Source organism: Pseudopipra pipra, chromosome W (assembly GCF_036250125.1).
Source record: "Pseudopipra pipra isolate bDixPip1 chromosome W, bDixPip1.hap1, whole genome shotgun sequence".
NCBI classification, from domain to species: Eukaryota; Metazoa; Chordata; class Aves; order Passeriformes; family Pipridae; genus Pseudopipra; species Pseudopipra pipra.
In genome coordinates, this window is record NC_087580.1 from 12,396,229 (window position 1) to 12,422,424 (window position 26,196).

The 26,196-nt window shown below is 55.3% G+C and overlaps 3 protein-coding genes and 1 long non-coding RNA gene across 5 annotated transcripts in view; 3 read left to right on the forward strand and 1 right to left on the reverse strand.

Annotated features, from left to right (window-relative positions):
* Positions 1-26,196, forward strand: part of LOC135406163 (uncharacterized) — a 396,593-nt gene that overhangs the window by 24,373 nt on the left and 346,024 nt on the right. Inside the window, exons 2-3 of one of the 2 annotated variants that reach the window (XR_010426183.1) lie at positions 4,511-4,602; positions 4,672-4,773. This is a non-coding gene — a long non-coding RNA (uncharacterized LOC135406163). Of the gene's footprint in view, positions 1-4,469; positions 4,603-4,671; positions 4,774-26,196 lie in introns of those variants that run through there. The other variant, XR_010426182.1, reaches the window with a different exon arrangement.
* LOC135406291 (G2/M phase-specific E3 ubiquitin-protein ligase-like) lies at positions 1,666-4,149 on the forward strand. The gene is made up of 4 exons (XM_064640712.1): positions 1,666-2,091; positions 2,225-2,343; positions 2,492-2,833; positions 4,010-4,149. Exons 1-4 carry the CDS (start codon positions 1,667-1,669, stop codon positions 4,147-4,149), a joined length of 1,026 nt encoding a protein of 341 aa, XP_064496782.1. The 5' UTR covers position 1,666.
* On the forward strand, positions 5,356-6,519 carry LOC135406101 (PHD finger protein 7-like). Its single transcript, XM_064640653.1, has 5 exons — positions 5,356-5,563; positions 5,685-5,798; positions 5,932-6,050; positions 6,200-6,295; positions 6,406-6,519. The coding sequence occupies exons 1-5, from the start codon at positions 5,439-5,441 to the stop codon at positions 6,426-6,428; spliced, it is 477 nt and encodes a 158-aa protein (XP_064496723.1). The 5' UTR covers positions 5,356-5,438; the 3' UTR covers positions 6,429-6,519.
* On the reverse strand, positions 24,267-25,709 carry LOC135406077 (kelch-like protein 10). The gene is given in 4 exon segments (XM_064640635.1): positions 24,267-24,383; positions 24,385-24,407; positions 24,501-24,978; positions 25,504-25,709. Coding segments are annotated over 4 exon segments (750 nt in total). The 5' UTR covers positions 25,650-25,709; the 3' UTR covers positions 24,267-24,280.

Below are 26,196 nucleotides of genomic sequence, written 5' to 3' on the forward strand. Positions count from 1 at the left end.
TTAGAGATGACATGCAGCATGAGCTGTTCTGTCCCCTTTCTGGGGGTGGAGGTGACTGTATTTGACCTGTCATTTCCTGGGTCCATCTTGCTGCCCTTTTTGAAGACTGGAGTGATGTTGGCTTTCCTGCAGCCCTCAGGCACCTCTGCTGGGGAATCAGCATCCCTGATGTGCTGGCAGTGTTCCCTGTGCCAGGGGCAGGAGCAGAGATTTGCCTTGGCCAGGGCTGGAGCCCTGGAGTGGCACTGCCTGAACAGCACTTTTCATCCAACAGTCCTTGGTGGCTGCCCCAGGGCCTGGCATTTGACCCTGTGCTTGCTGCAGCAGCAGCCCCGGCTCTGTGGTTACTGAGGGCTCGGGACCCGCCTCGGAACCTCGGTTGCCAAGGGGCCGCCTTACACTGGGGGGGGGGGGCTGAGGCCATCCATGCCCGTATTTCAGGTGCAGGGTGCTGATGTCACAGTGGCCACTGTGACCCCTGGGGCCAAGGGCACAAAACCGGACTCTGGGCTCGGGCTCAGTGTCACTGTTTCCTACCTCGGAACCAGTGGAGGAGCACCTTGGAAGAGACCTTGGTGTTCCGAGGAAAGACGCCCTGCTATCACCATGGCAGACAGACACGAGCAAGCCCCCGAAGACAGGCAGGAAGCCCCCGAAGACAGGGAGCCAGGTGAGAGCAAAGTGCCCCTCCCGCAGCCTGGCAGAGGGGCTGTCAGGGTGGGCAGCACAGGTGCCATACCTGGGGCCATTGTCTCTCTCTCCTCCAGCATGCCTGCTGTGTCAGCAATCAGAGGCTGACCCGGACATCTGCGGAGAAAAAATTTTCCTATTTGGGCTCTGTGTCCACAAGCTCTGCCTGGTGAGTTGCACTGCGGGCTCCCTCCACTTTTTGACAGGCAGTCCCTGCCACTCTCTCCTCATCAGTGAGTGTCCTTTTCCTGCAGTTTTTTGTCAGCAACTCTCCTGACCGCCCCGTTCTGCGACTCGAAGACTGGGATATTGACGAAAGAGAGATCCCAGATATAGTCTCCCGGGCGGCTCAGCAGGTGAGAGCCTGACAAGAGCAGGGAGATTTGGGCCAGGCGAGGTTTGCTGGAGCTTAGCCCAGACCCCAAGCAAGAAAGCCCAGCCCTTCCAACCAGCTCTGGGACAAGGAGGAGGCCCTGAGGCTGCTGCTGATGGGGCTGCTCTGCTCTTTCCAGAGGTGCTTCATCTGTGGCCAGAGCGGGGCCACCATCCCCTGCTGGGAAAGACACTGTGACCTGAGATTCCACCTGCCCTGTGCCAAGCAGGGAGGCTGTGTCACCGAGTTCATGCCACCATACAGGTACCTCCTGTCCCCTCCTCCCCACCACCAGGGAAGGGCCCAGCACTTCTCACCTCACCCACTCCTTTTCCCCCCAGGGCCTTCTGCCCCGCACACAGACCAGATCAGTCAGTGTTGGTGACTCCGGAGGCGGGCACCGAATGCCTCATCTGCTTGGAGCCTGTGGAGAACAGACAGACCTTCAACACCCTGGTGTGCCCAGCCTGCAAAACCGCCTGGTTCCACAGGGACTGCGTCCAAGTAGGAGTGGTTCTGTCACCCCGGGGGGCACACAGGGGCTCAGCAGCACCAGGGCCTCACTCTGGCTGTTTGTGTTTCTCCTGCAGAGACTGGCTCTGCATGTTGGACTTTATTCCCTCCTGTGCCCCATCTGCAGAAGTCTTGATGGCACATTTCGCAGGGATATGGCCATCATGGGGATCCGAATCCCCTTCAGGTTGGTGTCCTTCTGCCTGGCTCACAACACAGGGGGTGCAAGTGCTGTGCTGTTCCAGGGCCTGCCCCAGCAGTCCTGGCCCTGCCCTGTTCCGTGAGTCCCGGGTTCAGCTTCCCGCAGGAGTTGGAAATGGCACAGGGGGAAGGCAGGGACACCCTGCAGCTGCGCGATGCCAGGGCAGAGGGAGGTCATCAGTTTTCCCTTTTCCCATCAGAGAGTCATCAGAGGAGGACATTAATGCTTTCGTCGAGTTCGGAGAGAGACACAGGCACTGTGATGCCAATGAGTGCCTTTTTCCAGGAGGCAGGCAGGAGGCACAAGAGGGGGGGTAAGTTGCCAAAGCTGCCTCCCGAGGCTCTGCAGGGCTAGAAGCAGAAGGACCCCGGAGAAGAGCTCAGCTTCAAAGCTCCCATGCTTTGGACACTTTGTCCTCACCTCCATGAACCTGTTTGCTTCCCCAGGCCCTGGGAACTGCTCCTGTGCTCCTCCTGTGCTGCCGAGGGCACCCACAGAGCCTGCTCTGGCCTGAGGGCCAGCATAACCAGCTGGGAATGTGATAGCTGTGCTGGTCTGGGCACAGGTAAGAGGCAAACAAACCTGGTGACCCTGGGCCTGGTGCCCCTGGACCTGGCAGTGGGTGCCCAGGGTGGGTGTGGCAGAGCCGCACTGCTCTGGCCTATCTTGACCCAGGTCTGGAACGATCTTGTCCCTCCTTCTTCCCCTCACAGCCTCTCGAGATGACTTGGGGCTTGCTGGTTTCAGCGTGGCCAGACAGTCAGAACTGGAGCCTTCTGACAGCTCCAGGGAACCTGAGACCATCAGCCCCAACACAGGCAGCCTGGCGCTACCAGGGCTGTCTCCCAGTTCTTCAGCACTGGAGACCGTCAGCCCCAGCACCAGCGCCCACTCCGAAAACAACTCCGGCCGGCAACATCGGGCCCAAAATCCACAGCTTCGGTCCAGAAGTCCCCTGGACAGGAGCCATGTGCCAGCACCAAGTCCTGGGAGGCGCAGGCCCACGCAGAGACAATCAGGGACATCCTGCAGGCGAAACCGCTCCCGCCTGCAACGTCAGACCCCAAATCCATCTGGCCGGTCCAGAAGTCCCCATGACAGGAGCCATGGGAGAGCACCGAGTGCTGGCAGGAGCAGCCACATCCAGGAAACATTGCGGACATCCTGCACACAAAATCGCTCCCGCCAACAGCATCAGACCCCAAATCCATCCGGCCGGTCCAGAAGTCCCCATGACAGAAACTGTGTGAGAGCACCAAGTGCTGGGAGCCGCACCCCCAGCCAGGAAGCATCAGGGACATCCCGCAGGCGAAACCGCTCCCGCCTGCAACGTCAGACCCCAAATCCATCCGGCCAGTCCGGAAGTCCCCATGACAGGAGCTGCATGCCAGCAGCGAGTGCTGGGAGGCGAAACCAAAGGGAAACAGCAACCAGGACTTGCCAAAGACAACACCACTCCCGCCAGCAGCGTCGGACCCCCAATTCATCCAGCACATCCAGAAGTCGCCATTACAGAAACCGTGTTAGAGCACCCAGTGCTGGGAGCCCCACTCACCGCTCAGACGGTGAGACAGGGACCCACCACTGACATGTCCCATGCCAGACAGTGAGGAGGAGGCCCCCAAAGGGAGGGAGCCAGGTAAGAAGCAAAGCACCTGGTAACCCTGGGCCTGGTGCCCCTGGGCCTGGCAGTGGGTGCCCAGGGTGGGTTTGGCAGAGCCGCACTGCTCTGGCCTATCCTGGCTGGGCCTGGGGTGGCCTTGACATTCCTGCTTCCCCTCACAGCCTCCTGAGATGACTCAGAGCTTGCTGGCCCCAGCATGGCCTGACTGTCAGGACTGGAGCCTTCTGACAGCTCCAGGGAACGTGAGACCATCAGCCCCAACACAGGCAGCCTGGCGCTACCAGGGCTGTCTCCCAGTTCTCCAGCACTGGAGACCGTCAGCCCCAGCCCCAGCGCCCAGCTGCCATCTCCTGGATCTTCCGCACCAGAGACCAGCAACCTCCATACCACCCAACAGGCAACATCAGAGGAGACTCTGGAATCCCCCTCACAGGAGACGAGCAGCTCCAGCCCTGACAGTCAGGTAACATCGGGGTCATCCCAGAAAAGCTTCCCAGAAACTGAGGACAGCAGCTGCTCCAGCAGTCGGGGGCCTGACCGACGGCAAAACCACTCCCGCCGGCAACGTCGGGCCCAAATTCCACACCTTTGGTCCGGAAGTCCCCAGGACAGGAGCCATGTGCCAGCACCAAGTCCTGGGAGGCGCAGGTCCAGGCAGAGACACTCAGGGACATCCCGCAGGCGAAACCGCTCCCGCCTGCAACGTCAGACCCCAAATCCATCCGGCCGGTGCAGAAGTCCCCATGACAGCAAGTGCACGCCAGCACCGAGTGCTGGGAGGCGAAATCCAAAGGAGACAGCGGCCAGGACTTCCCAAAGGCAACACCACTCCCGCCAGCAGCCTTGGACCCCCAGTTCATCCAGCACATCCAGAAGTCACCGTGACAAGAGCCGTGTTAGAGCACCCAGTGCTGGGAGCTCCACTCCCCGGTGGGACGGCGAGACAGGGACCCACCACTGACGTGTCCCGTGTCGGACAGAGAGGACGAGGCCCCCAGATGGATAGAGCCAGGTGAGGGCAAAGTGCCCCTCCCGCAGCCTGGCAGAGGGGCTGTCAGGGTGGGCAGCACAGGTGCCATGCCCAGGGCCATTGTCTCTCTCCCTCCAGCATGCCTGCTGTGTCAGCGATCAGAGGCTGACCCGGACATCTGCGGAGAAAACCTTCAGATAAATGGGCTCTGGGCCCACGAGTTCTGCCGGGTGAGTTACTCCATTTTTTGACAGGTAGTCCCTGCCACTCTCTCCTGATAAGTGTCATTTTTCTTGCAGATTTTTACCAGCCACCTTCCTCACCACCCGGCTCACTGAGGAGGACTCAGGGCTTTTCTCCCAAGGGATATCCCAGATATAGTCTCCTGGGCGGCACAGCAGGTGAGAGCTTGACAAGAGCAGGGAGATTTGGGCCAGGCGAGGTTTGCTGGAGCTCAGCCCAGACCGCAAGCAGGAAAGCCCAGCCCTTCCAACCAGCTCTGGGACAAGGAGGAGGCCCTGAGGCTGCTGCTGATGGGGCTGCTCTGCTCTTTCCAGAGGTGCTTCATCTGTGGCCAGAGTGGGGCCACCATCGCCTGCTGTCAAACAGACTGTGACCTGAGCTTCCACCTGCCCTGTGTCACCCAGTTCATGCCACCGTACAGGTACCTCCTGTGCCCTCCTCCCCACCACCAGGGAAGGGCCCAGCACTTCTCACCTCACCCACCCATTTTCCCCCCAGGGCCTTCTGCCCCGCACACAGCCCACAGCAGGCAGTGGAGGCGACTCCAGGGCCGGGCACCCAATGCCTCATCTGCTTGGAGCCTGTGGAGGACAGAAAGACCTTCAACACCCTGGTGTGCCCGGCCTGCATGACCACCTGGTTCCACAGGGACTGCAGCCAAGTAGGAGTGGTTCTGTCGCCCCGGGGGGCACAGCAGGGGCTCAGCAGCACCAGGGGTTCACTCTGGCTGCTTGTGTTTCTCCTGCAGGGACAGGCTCTGCGCTCTGGATTTTTATCCCTCCAGTGCCCCATCTGCAGAAACAGGCACACTTTTCTCAGGGATATGGTCACCATGGGGATCCGAATCCCCTTCAGGTTGGTGTCCTTCTGCCTGGCTCACAACACAGGGGGTGCAAGTGCTGTGCTGTTCCAGGGCCTGCCCCAGCAGTCCTGGCCCTGCCCTTTTCCGTGAGTCCCGGGTTCAGCTTCCCGCAGGAGTTGGAAATGGCACAGGGGGAAGGCAGGGACACCCTGCAGCTGCGCGATGCCAGGGCAGAGAGAGCTCATCAGTTTTCCCTTTTCTCCTCAGGCCACCATCATGGGAGGGCATTAATGTATTCACTGAGCTAGGAGAGAGACACAGGCACTGTGATGCCCGTGAGTGCCTTTTTCCAGGAGGCAGGCAGGAGGCAGAGGAGGAGGGGTAAGTTGCCAAAGCTGCCCTCCAGGGCCCTGCAGGGCTTGAAGCAGAAGGACCCAGGAAAAGAGCTCAGCTTCAAAGCTCCCATGCTTTGGACACTTTGTCCTCACCTCCATGAACCTGTTTGCTTCCCTAGGCCCTGGGAATTGCTCTGGTGCTCCTCCTGTGCTGCTGAGGGCACCCACAGACCCTGCTCTGGCCTGAGGGACAGCATAAGCAGCTGGGAATGGGATGGCTGTGCTGGTCTGGGCACAGGTAAGAGGCAAACATCCCTGGTGATCCTGGACCTGGCAGCGGGTGCCCTGGGTGGGTTTGGCAGAGCCTGTCTGCTCCAGGAGGGCTGGGGGCACTGCTCTGGCCTATCTTACTCTGAGTGGCCTTGACCCTCCTGCTTCCCCTTACAGCCCCCATGGAAGAGCCTGAGCTTGACAGCCCCAGCCTGTCCACACAGTCAGGCTTGGAGCCTTCCCATGAACCCAAGACCATCAGCCCCAGCACTGGTAACCAGGTGCCATCAGGGATGTCTCCCAGTTCTCCAGCACCAGAGACCAGCAACCCCAGCACCACCCAACAGGCAACATCGGAGCAGTCTCTGCAATCTCCCTCACAGGAGATGAGCAGCCCCAGCACTGAGAACCAGGTGACATCAGACTCATCCCACAGCAGCTCCTCAGAACCTGAGGACAGCACCTGCTCCAGCAGTCCTGGGCCTGACCTGACACAAAACTGCTCGTGCCAGCAACGTCGGACCCCATTCCATATGGCCGGTCCTGGACTCCCCATGACAGTAACTGCGAGTCACATCGAGTTCTGAGAGGCAAAACCCAAGGGAGACACAGCAGCGAGGACATCCCGAAGGCAAAACCACGCCCACCAGGAGTGTCAGACCCCAAATCCACAGAGCCGGTCCCAAAGTCCCCATGACAGGAGCCATGAGCCAGCACCAAGTCCTGGGAGACGCAGGCCCAGGCAGACACAAACAGGGACATCCTGCAAGCAAAAGCACTTCTGGCAGCAATATCAGACCCCCAATACACAGAGCCAGTCCAGAAGTCATCGTGACAGGAGCCGCGTGAGATCACCAAGGGCTGGGAGGTGCAACAGCGGCCAGAAGCATCGAGGACACCCCAAAGGCGAAACCAGTCCCGCCACCAATGTCGGACCCCAGATGAATGCAGCCAATCTAGAAGTTGCCGTGACAGGAGCCGTGTGGCAGCCCCAAGTGCTGGGAGATGCACCCCCAGCCAGGAAGCACGAAGGACATCCCACACGTGAAACTGGTTCTGTCAGCAACGTATCAAATCCCTTTATCAAATCCCTTCAATAAATGTATAGGACTGCTTTTTAAAATATTTTTATGTATTTGCAAAATTATGCAAGTGGCACTTTTGATGTTGTAGCGTTTAGTATTTTCATTGTAAAGTTTCACCTGACACATTGGAGACTATTGCAAAGACCAAGGCTTAGTAGTATCTTGTTCAGGTTTCCCTTTCATCCCCCTTGGCTTTTGGCACAGCTTTCCTTTCCTTCCTATTCTATGGTTTCCCCTTGGTGTTGCAAGGGAGATGTTTGGAATGTTTTGCAATCCAGCGGTGCCACCGCCTTGATGCACTGAAGGCAGGGAAGCACTGCCGGGGTGTTGGCAGCCCCGTCCTGTCCCTGCTGCCGGCGGCCCGGGGGCAGGAGCACCCCGGCAGTGCCATGGCGGGGTTCCCCTCAGGTGTGGGCAGCCACAGCCCAGCTCTGCGGGGCGGCCCCGGCGGTGCCATGGTGGGGTTCCCCTCAGGGCGGCCCCCACTGCCCGTGCATGGTGGTGTTGCCGGGGCAGCCTCTTCCCCAGGCACATCTGTGGGCTGTGACCCAGCGGCGATCGCTTCCCGCTCTAAGAGCCCGCAGGAATGGCTGCCTGGCTCCAAACTGCCCGCCGGGAGCGCGCTGGGATCACAGGGGGAGCTCTGCCCGGGGCAGCCCCCGCACTCAGTCACCCCGAGCCTTCCCGCTCTCCCCGCACATGGCCGGCGCTTTGGGAACGGCCGCGGTCGGCGCTGGAGTGGCGGCGCTTGGGCACGAGGGAGCGCCGCGAGCCCGGGAAAAGAGTCAGGAACATTCTGGCACTGAGGGGAGCGCGGGTGCGGAACTTGGGCACAGAAATGATCGTGGGCCCGAGCGGGGGAGGGTCCTGGGCAACGGAGCGCAGGAGAGGACGGCGAGCGATGAGTGCTGCGGGTTGGGCTTCGCTGCCCTGGAGGCAAAAACTGCACTGTGCACCATCCAGAGATTTCCCATCGACCTTTCCCAAAACCTGCCAAGTGGGACAGGACATCAGACCTGTGCCCTGCCCAGACCCCAGGAAAGCTCCCCAGGCAGCCACCCCAGGCCCCACCATGGCAGGGAGGGCATTTGGAGCAGTCACCCCACATTGTGAGTCCCAGGCCAGGCCAGGCCACTGCTTTCCACACAGCCCCAGCCCCCATTTGCCGACAGGGCTGCCCCTCACACCGCCCTGCTCACCATCTCAGCTCTCTGCGACAGCCCGGCGAGCCCTTCCAGCAGTAGCCTGGACATCCCCACATTTGGACAGCCCTGATGGCTCTCGATGTCGGGCTCGTCAGCCAACTCCTCTGACTCAGCCTTCCTGGAGGACGACTGCAGGAGCAAACAGAGCCGTGAGGGGCCGGTAGAGCCTGCAGGGCTGGCGGGAGGGGACCAGGGCCTTTAGTGGTCACTCACAGCCATGGGTTGGGGTGTGGGGGCCTTCTGCAGAGCAGCGGAAGCACTGTCTACTGCAGCAGGTTGGTAAAGTCCTCCAAGATCTTGGCCAGAGTGGCCCACGGTGGGCCAGTGTCCGTCAGGACGGTGACCGCCAGGATAGGAGTGCACCTGCCCCCAGCAACGGGTCCCAGGGAGCCACCACGCAGGCAGGAACAGGCAGGGTGTCCCTGGGGACACAGGCCTGCCTCAGCCCTGGGCGCCCAGCTGCCCTCAGGGTGTCTCCAGGCCCTACTTTGCTCTCGTGTCTCCTCGGGACATCCCGAGGAGCCCCATGTTCAGACAGCCCTGCGTGCCCCCAGGACACCCCTTTTCTGTCCCCACACCGCAGAGCCTGACCTGTGAGCCCTTCAGTCACATTAAATGCATAACATTTGCTCAAGCTTAAGAGAAACCATGGCTTTTGTTGCCTCTTCTCTTTCTCCCACTGACCAGCAAGAGCTTTTCCCCACTCAACAGCTCTTCCAGCACCTTCTCCCAAGGCCTTTGCCGCGCCCCAGGCCCCTGTGCGGCACCCCGAGCTGCCCCAGGGGTGGCTGAGTGGCCCTGCCAGGCTGGCGGAGTCTTGAGGGGGGCTTAGGGCTGAAGGGAGGAGGATGGCACCCAGGGGGATTCCTTGGATTCACCAAGGAAGGCCTAGACTAAACTACCCCCGGGATCCAGCTGGAAGGGCCAAGCTCCTCAGCATGCTGGGAGCTGTCATCTGCTGGCACAGCCCAGCTGAGCGGCCGCATTGGTCCATCTGAGGGGCCAGGAGCTGTAGTCCTGCTGCTCTTGCCTCAGTTCTGTGTCTCTTCTACAGAATCCGAGCAAAGAAGCCCCCAGAAGCCCAAAGGGCCCTGGAACAGCCCCTCTCTGACAGCCCCAGAGGTGCCCTGGAGCCACTGCCCAGTGTGACCCCGCTCAGGCACCTTCAGAGCCCTGCTCTGCCCTGGGGGGCTGGTGTGGGCGTCCACGCTGCCTGGGGACAGCCAATGGGGACAACTGGCAGTTGACAACAGGAAAGACCTGGAAAAGGCTATCTTGGCAAAGAGTCCCCCCACTTTGAATTTCCATCCCATCCCCTCAGGACTTGTTCATTTTCCCTTCCGGTCCCCCCAGGCCTAGAGCCCTCCTCATACCACAAGTCCTCTCTGAACCTTCTCTTGTGCTGGGGCTGCCTCAGCCTGGGCCATTTGCCCTCTCAGCACCCTAAGGCACCTTTGGATGTGCTCCAGAGGCCACAGTTTGTCCCCTGGTCCCCACAGTACCCCTCCATCCCCCTCCCCGCACCCTTCCTTGGAGCCTCACGAGCCCTCCCTTGGCCCTCGAGGGACACAAAAGCCCACAGTTTGCTCTTCTGCAGCCAGGAGAGGCCTCTTGGCCACAGTCCCACCACAGGACTCCTCCACCTGCCCTGCAGCTGTCTTCAGGCCAGATCATACAATCACAGAACCATTTAGGTTGGCAAAGATCTGCAAAATCATCGAGTCCAAACTTGCGCCCATCCCCACCTTGTCAACTAGAGCAGAGCACTGAGGGAGTGCCATGTCCAGTCTTGTCTTGGATACCTCCAGGGATGGGGATTCCACCACCTCTCCGGGCAGCCCCTTCCAATGCCTGACAACCATTTCCATCAAGAAAAGCTTCCTCATGATCACACACAAAACCTCCTGAGGCCCTCAAGTGCACCCCAGGCCCCGCAGCAGAAACCACCCAGTCATCATGGCCGGGACCCCCGGGGCCCCCGTGGGTCAGGAAAAATACACAGCTCGGGGGGGCAACCCCTACAATAAATAACTCGAGTAGCCGTTGTTTTTCTGCTTCACTCGATCCCAGAAGTCGCCCCTGCAGCGGGCCCGCGTCTAAAGCTGCTCTTTCCAAGCCTCCTAGTCCTGGGGTTCGCCTACAGAAAATTGTTGAATTTAAAAAAAAAAGAAAAGGTGTGGCAGTGCTGTTCATGAAGCCTTCAGCAGTTACCAAGAGTTCTGTTCTGCAGAGATTTCAACTCTCTCCTAAATTCCACACTCGTGGCTTCAGGCCATGACTTGCCAGAGCAGTCCCAGAGCTGGCCACTGCCCAGAGATGCCCTGGGGCAGCTCAAGGGCCCAAGTGGGACAAGTGCCCCAGGGTGTGTGGGAGCCCTTTGGAGCAGGAGCTGGTGGGCAGGAAGGGCCCAGCTGGGGAGGGTCAGGGAATCCCCCCCCTCCAGCCCTGCTGCCCAGGTTGAGGAGGGTCCTCTCCAGCACAGCAGCACATCGTGTGCCCTTAGGGGCTGCACTGCCAGGGCTGTTCCCAGGAACTGACCAGCCAAGGTGAGGAGTGTCAGAGACTGAGATGGTTCATGACTGTCCTGGGTTGAAAAGGGCTTTCCCCTGGAGTTGGAAAGTGGTTAACCCCAGGAGGTGGTGTTCTTGGTGTTGACCCAATCAGCACCCCTGCAAAATTAAACATATCACAACAGGCTGGAAAAGAAGAGATTACGTAGCCGAGAGAAGAGCGGCAGCCACGGGCTGAGACCACGAGGAGAGAGGGGGCCAGGGAGCCCCACTGGGGGCCAAGACCCCCCAGCCCCCCGGCTGGGGCTGTAGAAACTCGGAACAGTGTTAAACTGGGCCCAGTACTGCGGCCAAGAGCCGAGGGAGTTTTTCTCCACTGTGAGTGGGCAGCAGGAGCGGCAGCAGAGACAGCACTGAACAGAGAGCTGTGGCTGAGAGCCAAGAAGACAGTCAGCAGGAGTGAGGTGGCACAGAGCCAAGCTGAGAGACACAGAGATGCCCGACAGAGAGACAGAGCACCAGGCTCAGCAGAGACTGTTTGGGGTGAGCCTGGCTTTATTTCTCCAAACCCTTTAAGACCCCTCTTGGAAGGAGGGGGTGGGCTTCCACTTGAAGGGAGTCCTGAAATGCAGCAGCAACTAGAGAGAGAGAGAGAGAGAGAGAAGCTGAGAAGCTCAGAGATGTCCTGGAGCTGGACCAGGACAGCCAGGAGGAATGTGGAGGGGGGAAGAGGCTTTCCTGCCCCTCTTCGCCATGCTGACAGTTTGAGACAGAGCAAAGGAGCTCTGCTGGAACGCTTGGGGCAAAAACTGAACTGAAAGCCCTAAATGTTCTGACTCAGGAGGAACTTGAATCCCCTGAGGAAGGGACTGTCAGGGGTGCCCAGTACCCCGTGATATGACTGTGGAGAGGTGAGTCTTGTCCCTGCTTTCGCAGTCCACGGGAGAGAGACCTTGGGCTGGAGCCGAAGGGCCGAGGGGTGAGAGAAGACCCCTGTGTTGTAATGGAGAGAGAGAGAGATTTTCCAGCTCTGACAAATCCAGCTATGACTGCTGCCTTGAAGAGGAGAGACACTGCTGCCCTGAAAGTGGAAAGGATCTTTTCTTCTTCCCTTCTGAACGTTTATTGGAGGGAAAGGAGGGATTTGATCTAATGTAAATATATTGCTCTATCATAGGAGAGATAGTTAGAATTGTGTATATAATGTATTATAGTATTTATTTGTGTAAGTAATAAACTGTAATAGAATTCCCTTCCCCCCATACTGAGCTGTGTTTTGTCTGAAAACCCTCTCACACTGAAACAAACTGGGGGGGGGAGGGGGCTTGGACTTGGAAATTGGATTTGTGAGGGTCGCAAACTGCCACAATGATTTATGCATTCTGGGATTGCCAGGGCACTTCTGCAGGCTGGGAAGAGGCAGCTGGACCCATCCCCCCTGCCAGTGCTGCTGAAGGTGTCAAGCCCTGAAAAGGCGAGAAGAGCCGTGTTTCCCAGGCCCCTCACGGGAACTCTGTGCAGGCCCAGCAGACCTTGGAGGCTCGAGGCACGGCCCAGAACACTGTCCATGGATATAATAACTCATAACTTCTTGGAGTGTGGGGGCTTCCCTCCCTTACCCCAAACGGGTCAAGGCCACCACTTCAACTGACAGACATTGGAGCTGCAACTGCCAAGTTCCATCTCTGGACCCCGTGGGCAGTGACTATAGACAGCTTTCCACTCTCAGCTTTGCTTTCCCTTACTCTCCCTTACCCTTATCCTGCCTTTCCCTTATGCATTTTCCCTAAAGGTTCTCTCTATGCCATGTTGCTGTAGATGAGAGATAGAGATGATAACACCCAAAATGGCAACATACCTGTTTACCTTTGAAACAACATTGTTCTAAAATAAACCCTACATATATATGTTTTCAAACACCGATTATTCAGTGTCGTTTCACTCTAATCCACCCCAAGGGATTTATTAATAAGAACCTGGTTACCCCCCCCTTTCTGGGGTGGGTGGTAACAGACCCCTTGTAGCAGGATGTTCTACCTGGAAAAGAATCTCGTCAGAGAATGCAAGCACTGCCAGCTCTCTGTGGGGAGTTACTGCTGGTGCCAAGGGGTTGGTTTAGTGTTGAACTGGGCCCAACCCAGCCTGGTTCCCCAGCCTTCCAACACACATCCTGCTTTTGGAAGCAGAGTTTGACAGATCAGCTGCTCACTGGCCTGGGAATATGTGACTGCTGATCCATCACTGGAGAAGCATAAAAGCCCAGGGCCAACTTTGACAGAGCAGATTCTTCCACAGACTTTGTTGAAGTGTGTGCAGCTTCTGCCGTGAAGCAGGGACAGCTCTTGATGGTCACTGCCCAGGGGGGAAAAGAAAGAGAGAGCTCTGCCTTGATTTATTTCTATCAGACCCCGCCGGGCCCTCCCCGCTTCCTGCCGGGATCGGACACTGCCGGCGGCCCCGGCCCTGCCGGGCTCCATCAGCCTGAGGAATTGCTCCGGAGGAGGGGTCGGGGCTTCCTCTTGGGCTTCGTCTCCCTGGCGCTGGGGCTCGGCTTCTACCTGTGCCAGAAGGTGAGGGGGGTCCCAGGGGGTCGCGTGTCCCCCCAGAGCGTCTGTGCCCCCCCGGGGACCCCCCACCCCGGTGTCACCCCCTTTTCTCTCCCCACAGAGCTCCTGAGCCGCCGGCGGCCACAACCCCTCCCTGGGGCCTCAGGCCCAGCCTGGACCCCTCCCCGTCCCCGTGAGGTTTTTGGGGGGGTCGTGTGTCCCCCCTGTCCCTGCTGTCACTCTGCCTCCACCTGGTTGCTCCCAGTGATCCCAGGAAAGCTTCCCAGTTTTCTCCAGTGACAGATCTGGGAGGCAGTGGGGGAGGGGTTTGAAGGAATCCCAAGGATTGGAGCTGAGTTTGGGGGGAGCAGAACCGGCCCCGGGATGGATCGGGAATGGGGACCCCCCTGTGTTCCCCCAATGTCATCTCGCTCTGGGGGGGCTTTGGGAGGGCACCTGCCCCTCAATAAAGCACCCAGCTCACCCCAAAACGTGCTGGGAACCCCCCTACACTTCCCCAAAGCCCTTCAAGGACCCCCAAACACACTCAAAGCCCACCCAGGACCCCCCCAACCCCTTTTCTGGGGGACTTCTCTGGGCACTGGTGGTGCTGGGAGCCCCCCTGGCTGCAGGCGAGGAGTGGGGAGTGGGAGGGGGGGTGGTTGGTGGGAAAAGGGGGGTCAGAGGGGATAAAGGGGTGGTGGGACCCCAAACTGAGTGGGAGGGGAGTGGGACCCCCCAAAAGTGGAGGGGGAGAGGCACTGAAGTTTGGGGGGTGATGAGAAATGGGTGGGAGAGGTCAGAAGAGTGGAGAAAAGGGGAGGGTGGGACCCCCAAACTGATCATGAGGGGGCTGGGGAGTGGGGGGATGATGTGGGAGGGGTGGGAAGGGGGGCAAAAAGTGGGGGTTGGGACCCCAAAAGTGATCCTGGTTGGGCTGGGGATTGAGGGGACCACGGAAAAGCAGGAGGAACAGGGAGAAGGGTGGAAAAGGAGGGGTGGTCTGGTGGGTCCGGCAGTCCCATGGGGGTCTTTGGAAACCAGGTTTTGGGAAAGGGAGTGGTTCCCCTGAGCTCCCAACTTCCTGTGGGGTGCTGGAGGCTGCTGGATCCAATCTCAGCCTTGAATCTTGTCAACATTTTATATTTAGAGGAATTACAGAGGTGTGACTGAACCACTTTTGTCCCCCAGGTTTTAATGATGGCAAATCAGATCTATTGATAGAAATGAAATTATTTAGGGTTATGATGCCATGGAATGTTGATGCTAAAAAATAACTCCAGGGACACCTCCAGGGACAGGGACTCCACTCCCTCCCTGCCCAGCCCATTCCAAGGCCTGATTACTCTCTTGGGAAAAAATTCCTTCCCAATATCCAGCCTAAACCTCCCCTGGCACAGCTCCAGACCCAGCCCTCTTGTCCTACTGCTGCTTCCTGGCAGAACAGCCCCAACCCCACCTGGCTACACCCTCCTGGCAGGGACTTGCAGAGAGTCAGGAGGTCTCCCTTGAGCCTCCTCTTCTCCAGCCTCAACACCCCCAGCTCCCTCAGCCTCTCCTCACACCACTTGTGCTCCACTCCCTTCCCCAGCCTCGCTGCTCTTCTCTGCTCCTGCTCCAGCCCCTCCAGGGCCTTCCTCAGCTCAGGGGCCCAGAGCTGGACACAGCACTCCAGGGGTGGCCTCACCAGCGCTCACTCCAGCCCAACAATCCCTTCCCTGCTCCTGCTGCCACACTCTTCCTCAGCCAGGCCACCATCCATTGGCCCTCTTGGCCACCTGGCCACACTCTGCCTCCTCTTCAGCTTCCTGTCCATCCCCACTCCCGGCTCCCTTTCTGCCTGCCTGCTCTCCAGCCACTCTGGCCCCAGCCCAGGGGGCTGACGGGGCTTCTTGTGGCCAAAGGGCAGGACCCGGCCCTTGGCCTGCTTGACCCTCATCCCCTTGCAATCAGCCCATGGATCCAGCTAGGCCAGGTCCCTCTGCAGAGCCCTCCTGCCTTCCAGCACATCAACACACCCCCAGCTTGGTGTCAGCTGCACATTTGCTGATGGAATGCCTGGTTCTGCAGCAGCTGCAGATGCTCAAGGGGCAGCAGGACCAAGTCAGGGGCCTGGGGGGGCCTGGGGGGCTTTGGGGTGCGGGAGGGTCCTGGGGGAGCTGGGGAGGGGCTTTGGAGATTGGGGGTTTAGACCTGAACAGACCAGGACAGACCAGTAGCTCCTCACTGCTCCCCAGATCTCTCCTGGAGCTGGGTCATGTTGTCATGGGGCACCTAAGCCCCCCCCAGTGCCCTCCCAGTACAGCCCAGTGCCCCCAGTACAGCCCACTGTGTTCCTGTCCAAGGGTGCCGGGCGATCCCTCTTGGGGGGGTTGGAAGGGATTTGAGGGGGGAGCTGGGGGAGATTTGGGGGGATCTGCAGGGGTGGGATGGGGATTTAAGGGGGTTTAGGGGGGCTTTGGGTGCATTTAGGGAAGTTAAAAGAGGTCTTGAGGGCATTGGGGGGTCAAAGGGATCTGTGTGGGGAGGGGATTAAAGGGAAAATGGGGGTTAGGGGACATTTGGGGGTGTTAATGGGGCCTGGGGGGGAGAGGAGGGGCTGCACCACGAGCAGCTGAATCCTGAAACCCCCCTGGTGTCCCCAAGACCCTCTTGGTGTCCCTAATTCCCCCTTTGACACTCCAAGACAACCCTGGTGTCTCCAGTGTCCCCAGGGCCTCCTCATTGCCATTATTCCCTCCTTGACACCCCCAATTCCACTGGCCCCAAGCTCCTCCTCACTGGCCCCAAACCCCATCCCTGATGTCCCCAACCCTCCATCTCACCCCAGGAGCCCCCCCAGAGCCTCTGACCCCAGAAACTTCCTCCCCTCCACGCTCACAGAAAGGCCAAGGGCATCTGGGGACACCTTGGGGACAGTTGGGGGGCTTTGCAGGGCACTGGGGGATACTGGGACACACTGGGGGGAACCAGGGTGTGGGAGGCGTGTCCAGGGCACAGGGTACGTGCCGGGGCAGAGAAGCCCAAGGGAGCATGCGCCGACACAGGTAACCTCATTGGTTAAAGGAGTCACAGGGTGTTAAAGGATAAAACCGTGCCGAATTTGAAATAAACTCTCTTTGTTCACCATCACACGAGGAGGTGTTTTTCCTTATTATATAAGGACATTTGAGTCTTCTACACATGGCGCACCCGAACTTGGGACTCTTTTAACTTATATTAAGTCAGTTTAGATTATCCTGAACCAGGAAACTCGTGGTAGATTCCGGTTATCGAGTCTATTATTTTGACTCGGGAATCTTTCACCACAAAAAACCAAGACGTCTATAACCCGTTGTCTCAGTGACGTCTGAGAAACGGAAAGTTAGTTTAGGAGCTCCCAAATATTAGGAAAAGTGCACAGGAACGAGAGGAAGAAAGAAGAAAGAAAAAGCCGACAGATCGAAGCGGCTGGAGAGGGTGGCCCTGATTCCGACTTACACCGGAGCGGTGAGTCAAGCTGAACACAGCGGCACATCTCACGCGGAAAGGACTTCTTCCCTGATCGGTGTGGTGCGCTGCAGCTCGGAGACCCGGGCCGTGGAGCACTTTCAAGCCGCCAGGAGAAGCCCCGCTGTTCGCCGCGGCTCGCCCGTGTGCGAAAAAGCGGCTCCGCTGCTGCCGCCTCTGACATCCTCGGCGACCGCCAGAGCCCGTGGAGCCTGAAGTGGTTCCTGCCCGGCAGAAACTGCCACAGCTCCCCGCCCGCCCGCCGCTCCTGCCGGCTCTGCCGCGCTTAAAAACCGCGCCGCGCCTTCCCGCTGCAGCGCCCGACCCCCGCACCGCACAGCAATCTGCGGGGACCCCGGAGCCGCTGCCGCCGCCCCCGCTCGTCACCGCCCGCCGAGCCCGCCCTGCGCCGGGGGCCGCCGCTCGCCGCAGCCACCCCCCACCCCAGCCACAGCACCCACGCCGTCGGAGCAGCCCCGCGCCCCCCCCGCCGCAGCCGGAGCAACCCCGAACCTCGCAGACACGTCAGAAGAAAAAAAAAGCCGGCAGGCGAACAGCCAAGTCGGAACTGAAACTGTTACACAAAGGAACTCCCAGCCATGTGCTCCGGCACCTGCCTGGAGCTAAGGGAACATAAGATGCTTCGTTTCCATAGAAACCTCACAGAGACATTGAAACATTAACTTTACTGCTAAAATCTTACCATATTCTGAACCAAGACACACACACAAGCAATTACCAAACTTGCAACGCAGGAACAGAAACTCACGGGACATAGAGGGGGGAGGGAGAGGAGCCGTTCGTGATTTAAGTACTGGGTCAGGAACCGGGAGCCCAAGGGATGCAGGTCAGCGGGAAGGGACGGGGCTTGTGACGCGAGATCCCAGCCCATGGCACCACCGTGGGGGGCCCCGTAATGGTGATGGGGGGGTTAACCCAGTTTATTTGCCACCCCATAGCGCGAATGATCGCCGACCACGTGCCCAGGCATGGGTGCCACCATCTTCCCCACCACACGGACCAGACACCGATCCTTCTCTCTGGCCCCGGCGCAGCCCCGCCCCACCCACAGACACCAAGGGGAAAGCAACCCCACCCCCTGCCCACTGCCCACCACCACCCCCCCAGGGAACCGGGTTCGCTGGAGCCACAGAGGGGGAGGAGTGGGGGGATGGGGAGAAGGAACCAGGGATGGTTCCACCGGGAGGGAACGTGGAGGCGAATGGGGGGAAGTCAGTTAACACCTGGGAACAATGTCTGGGCGAGGCACTTCAAGTGGGAAGCTTGAATAATATTCAGGCGTGCCCAAACAAATTCAGCCAAAGCCAGTCCCCTCAGCGTCAACCCCTGTATGGGGCTACAGAGAAACTGAGGCCTTTGGTAAGAGAATCTGGTATGTCCTTAACCAATACTCTCAAGTATTTGGAGGCATTGAGTTCCATCTATTTTTTCACCACATATGACTGGAAAGAACTAATGAAAATAGTTCTTAGTGACACCCAATATACAGTCTGGTTAGCTGACTTTCAGAAAAATTGCTCTGCTTATATTAAATACCCACAGGCAGGCGTCACAGCACACCAGTTAAGTGGGGATGCAAATTATAATTCATTAGATACACAATCTAAATACCATAGAGAAATATGCGACGTAGTAGCCAGGCAAGCCCTAATAGCTATGAAAAACACTCTCAGTACAAACCAAGATAATTACCTGTTCCCCATTAAAGTGTTACAAGGTTGTACTGAGCCAAATTTGAGATGTTTAGACCAGCTGCAGTCTGCTTTAAACAAGCAAGTTGAATACAATGAAGCCAGAGAGATGCTGTATAAGCAGTTGGCTCTTGAAGAGGGGAATACAAGCTGTGAAACAGCCTTGCAGACCCCTCCTGCAGGGGAAAATTGCAACATTCCTGAACTGGTTCAACCCTACCAAAGAGTTAGCTCTGAGAAGCACCAACCTGCCTTTTTAGCTGCAGCCTTAGATGCCCAGCTAAGAGTACAAAAAGAAGTCAGACACACAGGTAGTTGTGTTAGATGTGGAGACACTGATCACTCTCAGAAAGATTGCCCCTGGAGACCTCTAATAGCAACATTTCATAAGCACCCTAGCAGCAGGGAATGGACTGAGTTGTACCAAGGGTGCCATAAGCAAGGCAAGAGATAGGTCGCAAGCATTGCACTGCTTGTGGGGGTACTGCTTGCTGTACTCCTTTGTAGCACCACTTTTCATGTGCAAGAGAGGAAACAACTTAAGGCAAGCCACAATATGCCAATAACCAGCCCCCAAAATACCCATGTACTCTGCACCCCCAAGAAAGGGGACAGGTGGAAAACACTGCAAATGTTAAGAGCAGAACACGCAGTCAAAAAACATGCGGAAGCCTTGCAGCTTGGACTGCCCCTACCTATAAAGCTTCCAGCAAATTGGCCACTAGTGGTAACTGGTTCAAAGAACTATTCCTTTACCACCCTTATACACCATGGGGATGCCCAGAGACTTTTCTCTCTCGTCATGGCCACGAACAATGCACAGCCTATGCAAAATCACTGCTGGGCTGTCCCTCCTCAGGAGATGCAAAGTAACCTGACAAGGTATCAAACAGCCATGATACATCATTATGCAGAGGACACATTGATAACCACGGCCACAAGAAATGAACTGCCATTCATTGTTACTGCTCTAACCAAAATTGTCCAAGATGCAGATCTTCAGATTGTTTCAGGAAGGATCCAGCAACCACAACTCTGGGCTTGCCCTGGACAGGAATCCACGCAGCAAAAAAGTTCTCCACAGCTGCTACAGCTCGAGGTAAAAAACACTTTATATTTACACGAGTTGCAGAAGCCTCAGGGAGCTGTCAATTGCTTAAAACCTGTTTTAACCATAACCACAAGGGGCCTACACCCTCTCTTTGTATTGCTAAAGGGGAACTCCAACCTAAAGTCTGACAAATCTCTAGCTGCAGAGGCAAACCAAGTGTTAGAAAATTGTACCAAGGTGATACAAGCAGACAAAACAGGAGAAATCCTGAAAGGCAAATCTACCTAGTCCTAATTCCCAGCAGGTACCGACTTTGCAGTATTGTTCAGTGGGATCAAACTGAGAGAAGCCCACTGTTAGTTCTAGAATGGCTCTTCCTGCCACACACACACCACCTAAAAAATGTGTAAACTGTTAATGAGATGTTTGCAAAGCTTGTCATTAAAGGCAGAGCACGACTGCGGTAATTGGACAGAAGAGATCCTGCCTTTTGTCAACAGTCCAGCTTCAAAGGACAATTTGGATAGGATGACAGCTGAGGACGCAGGATCCCAAACTGCCTTGGCAAGTGGTGGTAATATTTCAATCCATCTCCTTAAGCACAGATTGTGGGCAGAAAATGGTAATTTACCTTTAAAAGCCACACCAGATGCAAACCTGAAACAGTAAAAGGTCTCAGAGCCTTCACAGATGCATCTGGGAAAAACACAAAATGCTGCAATGTCTTGAGTAAATCCTGCCACAGAACAGTGGGAACGAGAACTACAGACCGTGAACCAAGGCTCTGTGCAGGTTCTGGAACTGACTGCCGTTCATATTGCCTTGGAAAGTTTTCTGAACAACCCTTAATGTTGTATCTATGTCTGTTATACTATAAGGTTCATACCCTGTCTTGAAAGTTAATTTCCTTGAGATATTGTTAACCCTCACCTGTTGTTTGAAATGCGTTCTGTTTGGTTCCCGTGATTTACAAAAGGTATGATTTCTATACAATACACACAAATCACATGCTGACAGGTCAGAGCCAATAACTGACAGAAACTAAGAAGCTGCTAAAGCAGCAATGTTTAACACCATACCCAGAGTTCTAGAGCAAGCAAAATTAACTCATTCATTTTTCCATCAGAATGCACATTCTGTAAAGAGCCAATTCCAACCCATGATTAATAAAGCTCAGACATTATCAGGGCATGCCCACACTGTCAGAAAATCACACCCATGCCATCTCAGGAAAGCATTAACCCTAGAGAGTTAATGGCAAATGAGATCTAGTGAACAGATATACACATCTCTGAACTGGACGTATTGAAATATGTACATGCACATAGATACACATCCACAAAACATAACTGCCACAGCATCCACTGGACAAAACACAAGAGTGTAAAACACAATGATTTAGTTGCTTAGCAACCTTTGGTACCCAAAAATGGATTAACAATAATAATAAAACAGCTTTACTTCCTATCAAATAGGAAAATTCTCATGTCACAAGCATTCCACAATAACCTATAAGACAAGCACATCACACATTGAAACACATACTAGATAAAAACAAAAAGGGGGAGAATCTGTGTAGCCTGCAAGAACATCTGTAAAAAGCTATGTATGTTATCAGTTTTTTAAATTGTGACAGCACTGAAAAGCATAAGTATGAAAAGCAACATAAACCCCAGGCTTGTGCCTCTCCCGAACCACCGGTCGTGGTAAGGAACTTGATTTCAGGACAGTGGACGAGATCCCTAGATTTTGTGACAGGGGGAGGGAGCTATGCCTGTGTAGCTACAAGAAAAGAACTTAAGCAGATTTCTTCCAGGTGTGTAAAATCCTATTCAGGTACACGACCACAGCAGCAGGAACCAGAGTAACGCAGAAGTTTAAAAAGAGTTATGTTTATGTTTCAGGTTTACATTAAGGAATGACCAATGTGGTAAAAAGCAGTCTGTAAAATGTGTGTGTGTGAGTGAAGGTGGCCACCGATGAATGAAAATGAATGAAAAGAGTGAATGAATGAAAAGAGTTGTTTGACTGGTCAAATATTAAAACACAAAACACCTCACAAAATAACATTACCTCAGCCACAAGGTTGCTTTTAAGAAAATTTAGTTTTGCTAAGATTATCCTGTTTTTTAAATAAAGTTGAATTCCCTAGTTATAAAACCCCTCAGATTAATAAAGGTTGTAAGTTTATACACGGTTGGCCTAAGGCCCCTAAGTTAATAAAGTTATTTCTCCAAGTTGCACTACCCTTTAGGAATATAAGAAAGTTTTATAAGGTTTACCATAGAAGTATAAGAAACCAAGCAAGCGATGTGCTGGGTCATTGCAAACCTTGGTAGTTTACAATGTACTGTTTTGATTGTATACACTGTTGTTGTTTTGCACTGTTTTTGTGACTTCTTTAGATAATTAAGAGCAGGGTGATGTGGGAGGCGTGTCCAAGGCACAGAGGACGTGCCGGGGCAGAGGAGCCCAGGGGACCATGCGCCGACATAGGTAACCTCATTGGCTAAAGAAGTCACATGGTGTAAAAGGATAAAACCACACCGAATTTGAAATAAAGCTCTTTTTGTCTCAGCACCACACGAGGAGCAGTTATTCCTTGTTACACAAGGACTTTGCGTCCCCTACAGGGTGAGTGACTTGGCGTCGGCTGAGGAGCTCTGGCCGTACGAGTTCAGGTTGATATAGTCAAGAGACTCGAGAAAATTAGGGTTGCAAGGAAATAAAGAATTTATTGAAGAACAAATAAGCAAAACGGCGAGCCGGGCGATCGGAGGAAGCCCCTTGTTCCTGCCACGGTCCGCAAAAGGGAACAACAGGGCAGCACTTCTTATACCCTTTCACAACCACCTCCCCCCAATGTCACCTCATCTGTCCTTTGGCTCCAGTTTCGCGGGTTAGATTCTGTTTGGTTCCCCTTTCGCGGGCTGTAGTGGTTTGAACCAGATTTTCCCCCAGAGGCTAAGAAAGTGGTAACCCCCAAGGGGTGGTGGCACTTGAGCTTTGAACCAATCTGCGCTCCTGCAAAATGTAAACATACCACAAGCAAACGGAAGAGAAGAGTTGTAGTTTTGTTGTTGTAGGAGAGGTAGCCATGTTGTGAGCCACGAGGAAGGGGCTCGGAGCCCCTTGGAGGGCTCTGGCCCCCTCCTGACCCCCAGCTGGGGGGACTGCAGAGACTTGGAACAGTGTTAGACTGTTTGTAGTTAAGCTGGGAGATGTTTTCTCCACGGTGAGTGAGCAGAGACAGCAGCGGCAGACGCAGCGTCCAGAGACTCTGGCAGAGAGCCAGGACAGATAAGAACTGAACCGGAGAAGCAGCAGAGACATGCAGCTGAGTAAGGGAGACACCGAGTTGTCCCGGAGAGCTGAGAAGGAGAGTCAGCAGCAGAGCTACAGAGTTTTGGGGGTAAGAACTGAACCAAACCCCCCAAACTCCTTTGAGACCTCCGGGAAAGGAGGGACATGGACTCCTATTTTGGAGAGTAGTTTTGGATGTGCAGCACCGGAGGGAGAGGAGCTGAGAAGCTCAAAGATGTCCTGAAGCTGGATCGGGACAGAAAAGGAATGTGGGTGGAGTTGACCTTGGCCTCCCCGCTGCTGCTGACAAGCCTGGCAGCCTGGAACAGAGCACAGGAGCTCTGGTAGAACTCTTGAGGCAAAGGCTTGCAACTGAATGCTGCCCAAGATGTTCTGACTCAGGGGTGAATCCCCCGAGGAAGGGACTTTCACGAAGATGCCCCTGCATTTCGTGATATGCCTGTGATGAAGCCAGCCTTGTCCCTGCTGGCAGTCCACAGATGAGGCCTTTGCTTGGAGTCAAAGGAGAGCCAAGAGGGGTGAAAGGAGACCCCCTGTGTCTTGAAGACCCTCGTTTTGGAGACAACGGGCCAAGGGGCTTGGAGACCCTCTTGTGTGTATTGAAAAGAGATCCAGCTATCAGCTGCTGCATGTGAAGAGGACTGCTGCCATAGAGAAAGTGCTCAGAGACTAGAAGGGATCTGTCCTTCTTCCCTCCTGGACTTCTATTTGGAAAGGGGAAGAGATCTGATCCATTGTAAATACTTATGTCATGGTAGAGATAGCTAAGATTGTATATAATGTATTGTAGTATTTATTTGTATAGTCACTGTAATATATTCCCTTTCCCCCATTTGGAGTCTGGTGTGTTTTGTCTGGGAAAAAAACCCCATCTCACATTAGATTGAGATGTGACAGGGGACTAGGACGAGGGAATTTAGATTTTGAGGATTTCAAACCATGACACGGGCCGACTCCTGTTTGGTTCCTCTTTTCGTGGGCTAATCCTGTTGCTGGGAGACATCAGCCAATAGTCCAGTAGTCAATAGTCTCTATGGGCCGTGATGCTGGAATTTTCCATTGCAGGTAGTGGTTTTTCAATCCAGACCTCGTGGTCTACCCCTCTCCCTGCTTTCTCCATTTTGATTCCTACAAATGTGCTTAGAACAAGTACTTTTAAGAACAACAAGGCATAATGTGACAATTCATCTCTGCGTTGTGGTTTGTTAGTCAGCAACTCAACAGATCTTGTGCTTAGTTATTACACAACTCTCAAACTTGTGCTTTTAACAAAACGCTAAATATAACATTATAACATTATTGAGTTGTCTCGTACTTCGATCTGCAAATTTATTCTTTAATAATCTATAAAAAGGTCATAGATTTCTGACAGGGCCCTGATGATGAGATCTTTGCCCTCAGCACTGTCCTTCACGTACTCGTGAGCTTCGACGTTGTTCAGACTGTAGGAGTGCCAGTCGAACCTGGAACATGCAAGGAGGAGGTTAGAATACTAATGCTGATGGTTTCCCCCTCGGCAGCCTTTGGGGACAGCTTCAAAGCTGTGCTGCACCCACCTTGTCCAGCAAGCAGGCGATGTACTGCCTCCTGTTCTGCGGGTCGTGAGCGATCCACCTCAGCACAGCCTCGAGCATGGCTTCTTCTCGCCTCACGTTGAGCTCGTCCTTCTCGATGATATGTGCCAGCTCCTCAGCAGAGAGGGCTAGGAACTCCTCGGACACCTGGGACACCTCCTCGAAGTGATGCAGGATGTACGCGCAGGCGGCTGCGCGCAGGTCGGGGCAGTAGTAATAGCTAGTTAATCTCCAGATGCCAATGCAGTTCTCAAAGCAGAGCCTGGAATGGAGGAACTCGCAGCACAGGTTGACGATGGCCATGACATTGAACTGGTCTGCTGCAGCCAGCAAACTCTCAACGTTGTCCTCCGTGATCGGTACTGTCCCAGTGTAGGCGTAATCGATGATGAGACCCATCATTTCAGCTGAAACACCAGGGATTTGATAGACCATCTTGTCCCAGTTGGTAAACAGTATCCTGAAAACACAGCATTGCTGCATTAAATCCTGTCCTTGGGTCCCCTGTGTTTCCCGAACTCCCAGGGCAACAGTTTAGGCACTGGCAGGAGCCCTGCTGGGAGGCCCCATAGTTTATTAATTAATGTTTTACTTGCTGGTTGTTTGAAAAAGGAGAGAAAGCCTCTGGCTGGGGACAGGGAGCACCAGGGTGAACGGCCCCCATGCTTCCACAGGAATCACAAAATCACAAAATGGCCTGGGTTGGAGGGGACCTTAAGGATTATCCCATTCCAACCCCTGCCATGGGTAGGAACTCCTTCCACTAGACCAGGTTGCTCCAAGCCCCATCCAACTTGGTCTTGGACACTTCCAGAGATGGGGCAGTCACAGTTTCTCTGGGCAACCTGTGCCAGGACCTCACCACCCTCACAGGGAGGAAGTTTTTCCAACTATCTAATATAAACCTCTGTCAGTGTGACGCCATTACCCCTTGTCCTGTCACTCCAGGCCCTTGTAAATAAATCCTTGTGTTTCCAGTACTGACCCGAAGTAGACACTGCAACAGGAGAGGATTTGCTTGTGAGCTTCGAATTCCACTCCATCAACTGTTATGATCACATCACATGGTCTCTCTTCAAGGCGGAGCTCGTTGGAGATGCAGCAATTCCTTTCTCTCGTCTCCCTCTCCATGTTGGAGGATGAGCTATCCCCCACCTTGGAGTCTGAGGCAGAGTGGACCTATCTGATGTGCGTGGAGCACTCTGGTGTTGCCTGGAAACATCCAGCACTGAACCCACTCGCTGGCTCTGGATTGTGACCCGTGATGACTTCACAACCACAGGGGTGACCCAGGCCCAACATTCCCTGGTTGCCCGGCGCCTTCACTTCCCCTCGGCCCAGGTTCTGCTGAACCCCGGGCCTGCACAATGTTAATGGTTGCTGGGAGCAAAATCGTCTGTGTGATCCCCCAGCATAAGAATAATGAATAATAATAATAATAAATAATCCTCAGTATTATTTTGCCAGAGTGTAAAAGTCCCGAAAGGTGGGCACTGACTGCTGCTGAAGTGCCTTGTGCCACCTCACCCAGGAGGAAGCTGAGGCACAGCCCAGCTCCTGTCAGTGCTGAAGTCGCACACGCTGCCCCTGATTTGTCATTTGAGGTGTGCCAGGGGAGATTTAGGTTGGCTCATGGGAAAGTTTTTTCCCCAAAAGGGCTGTCCAGCCCTGGCACAGC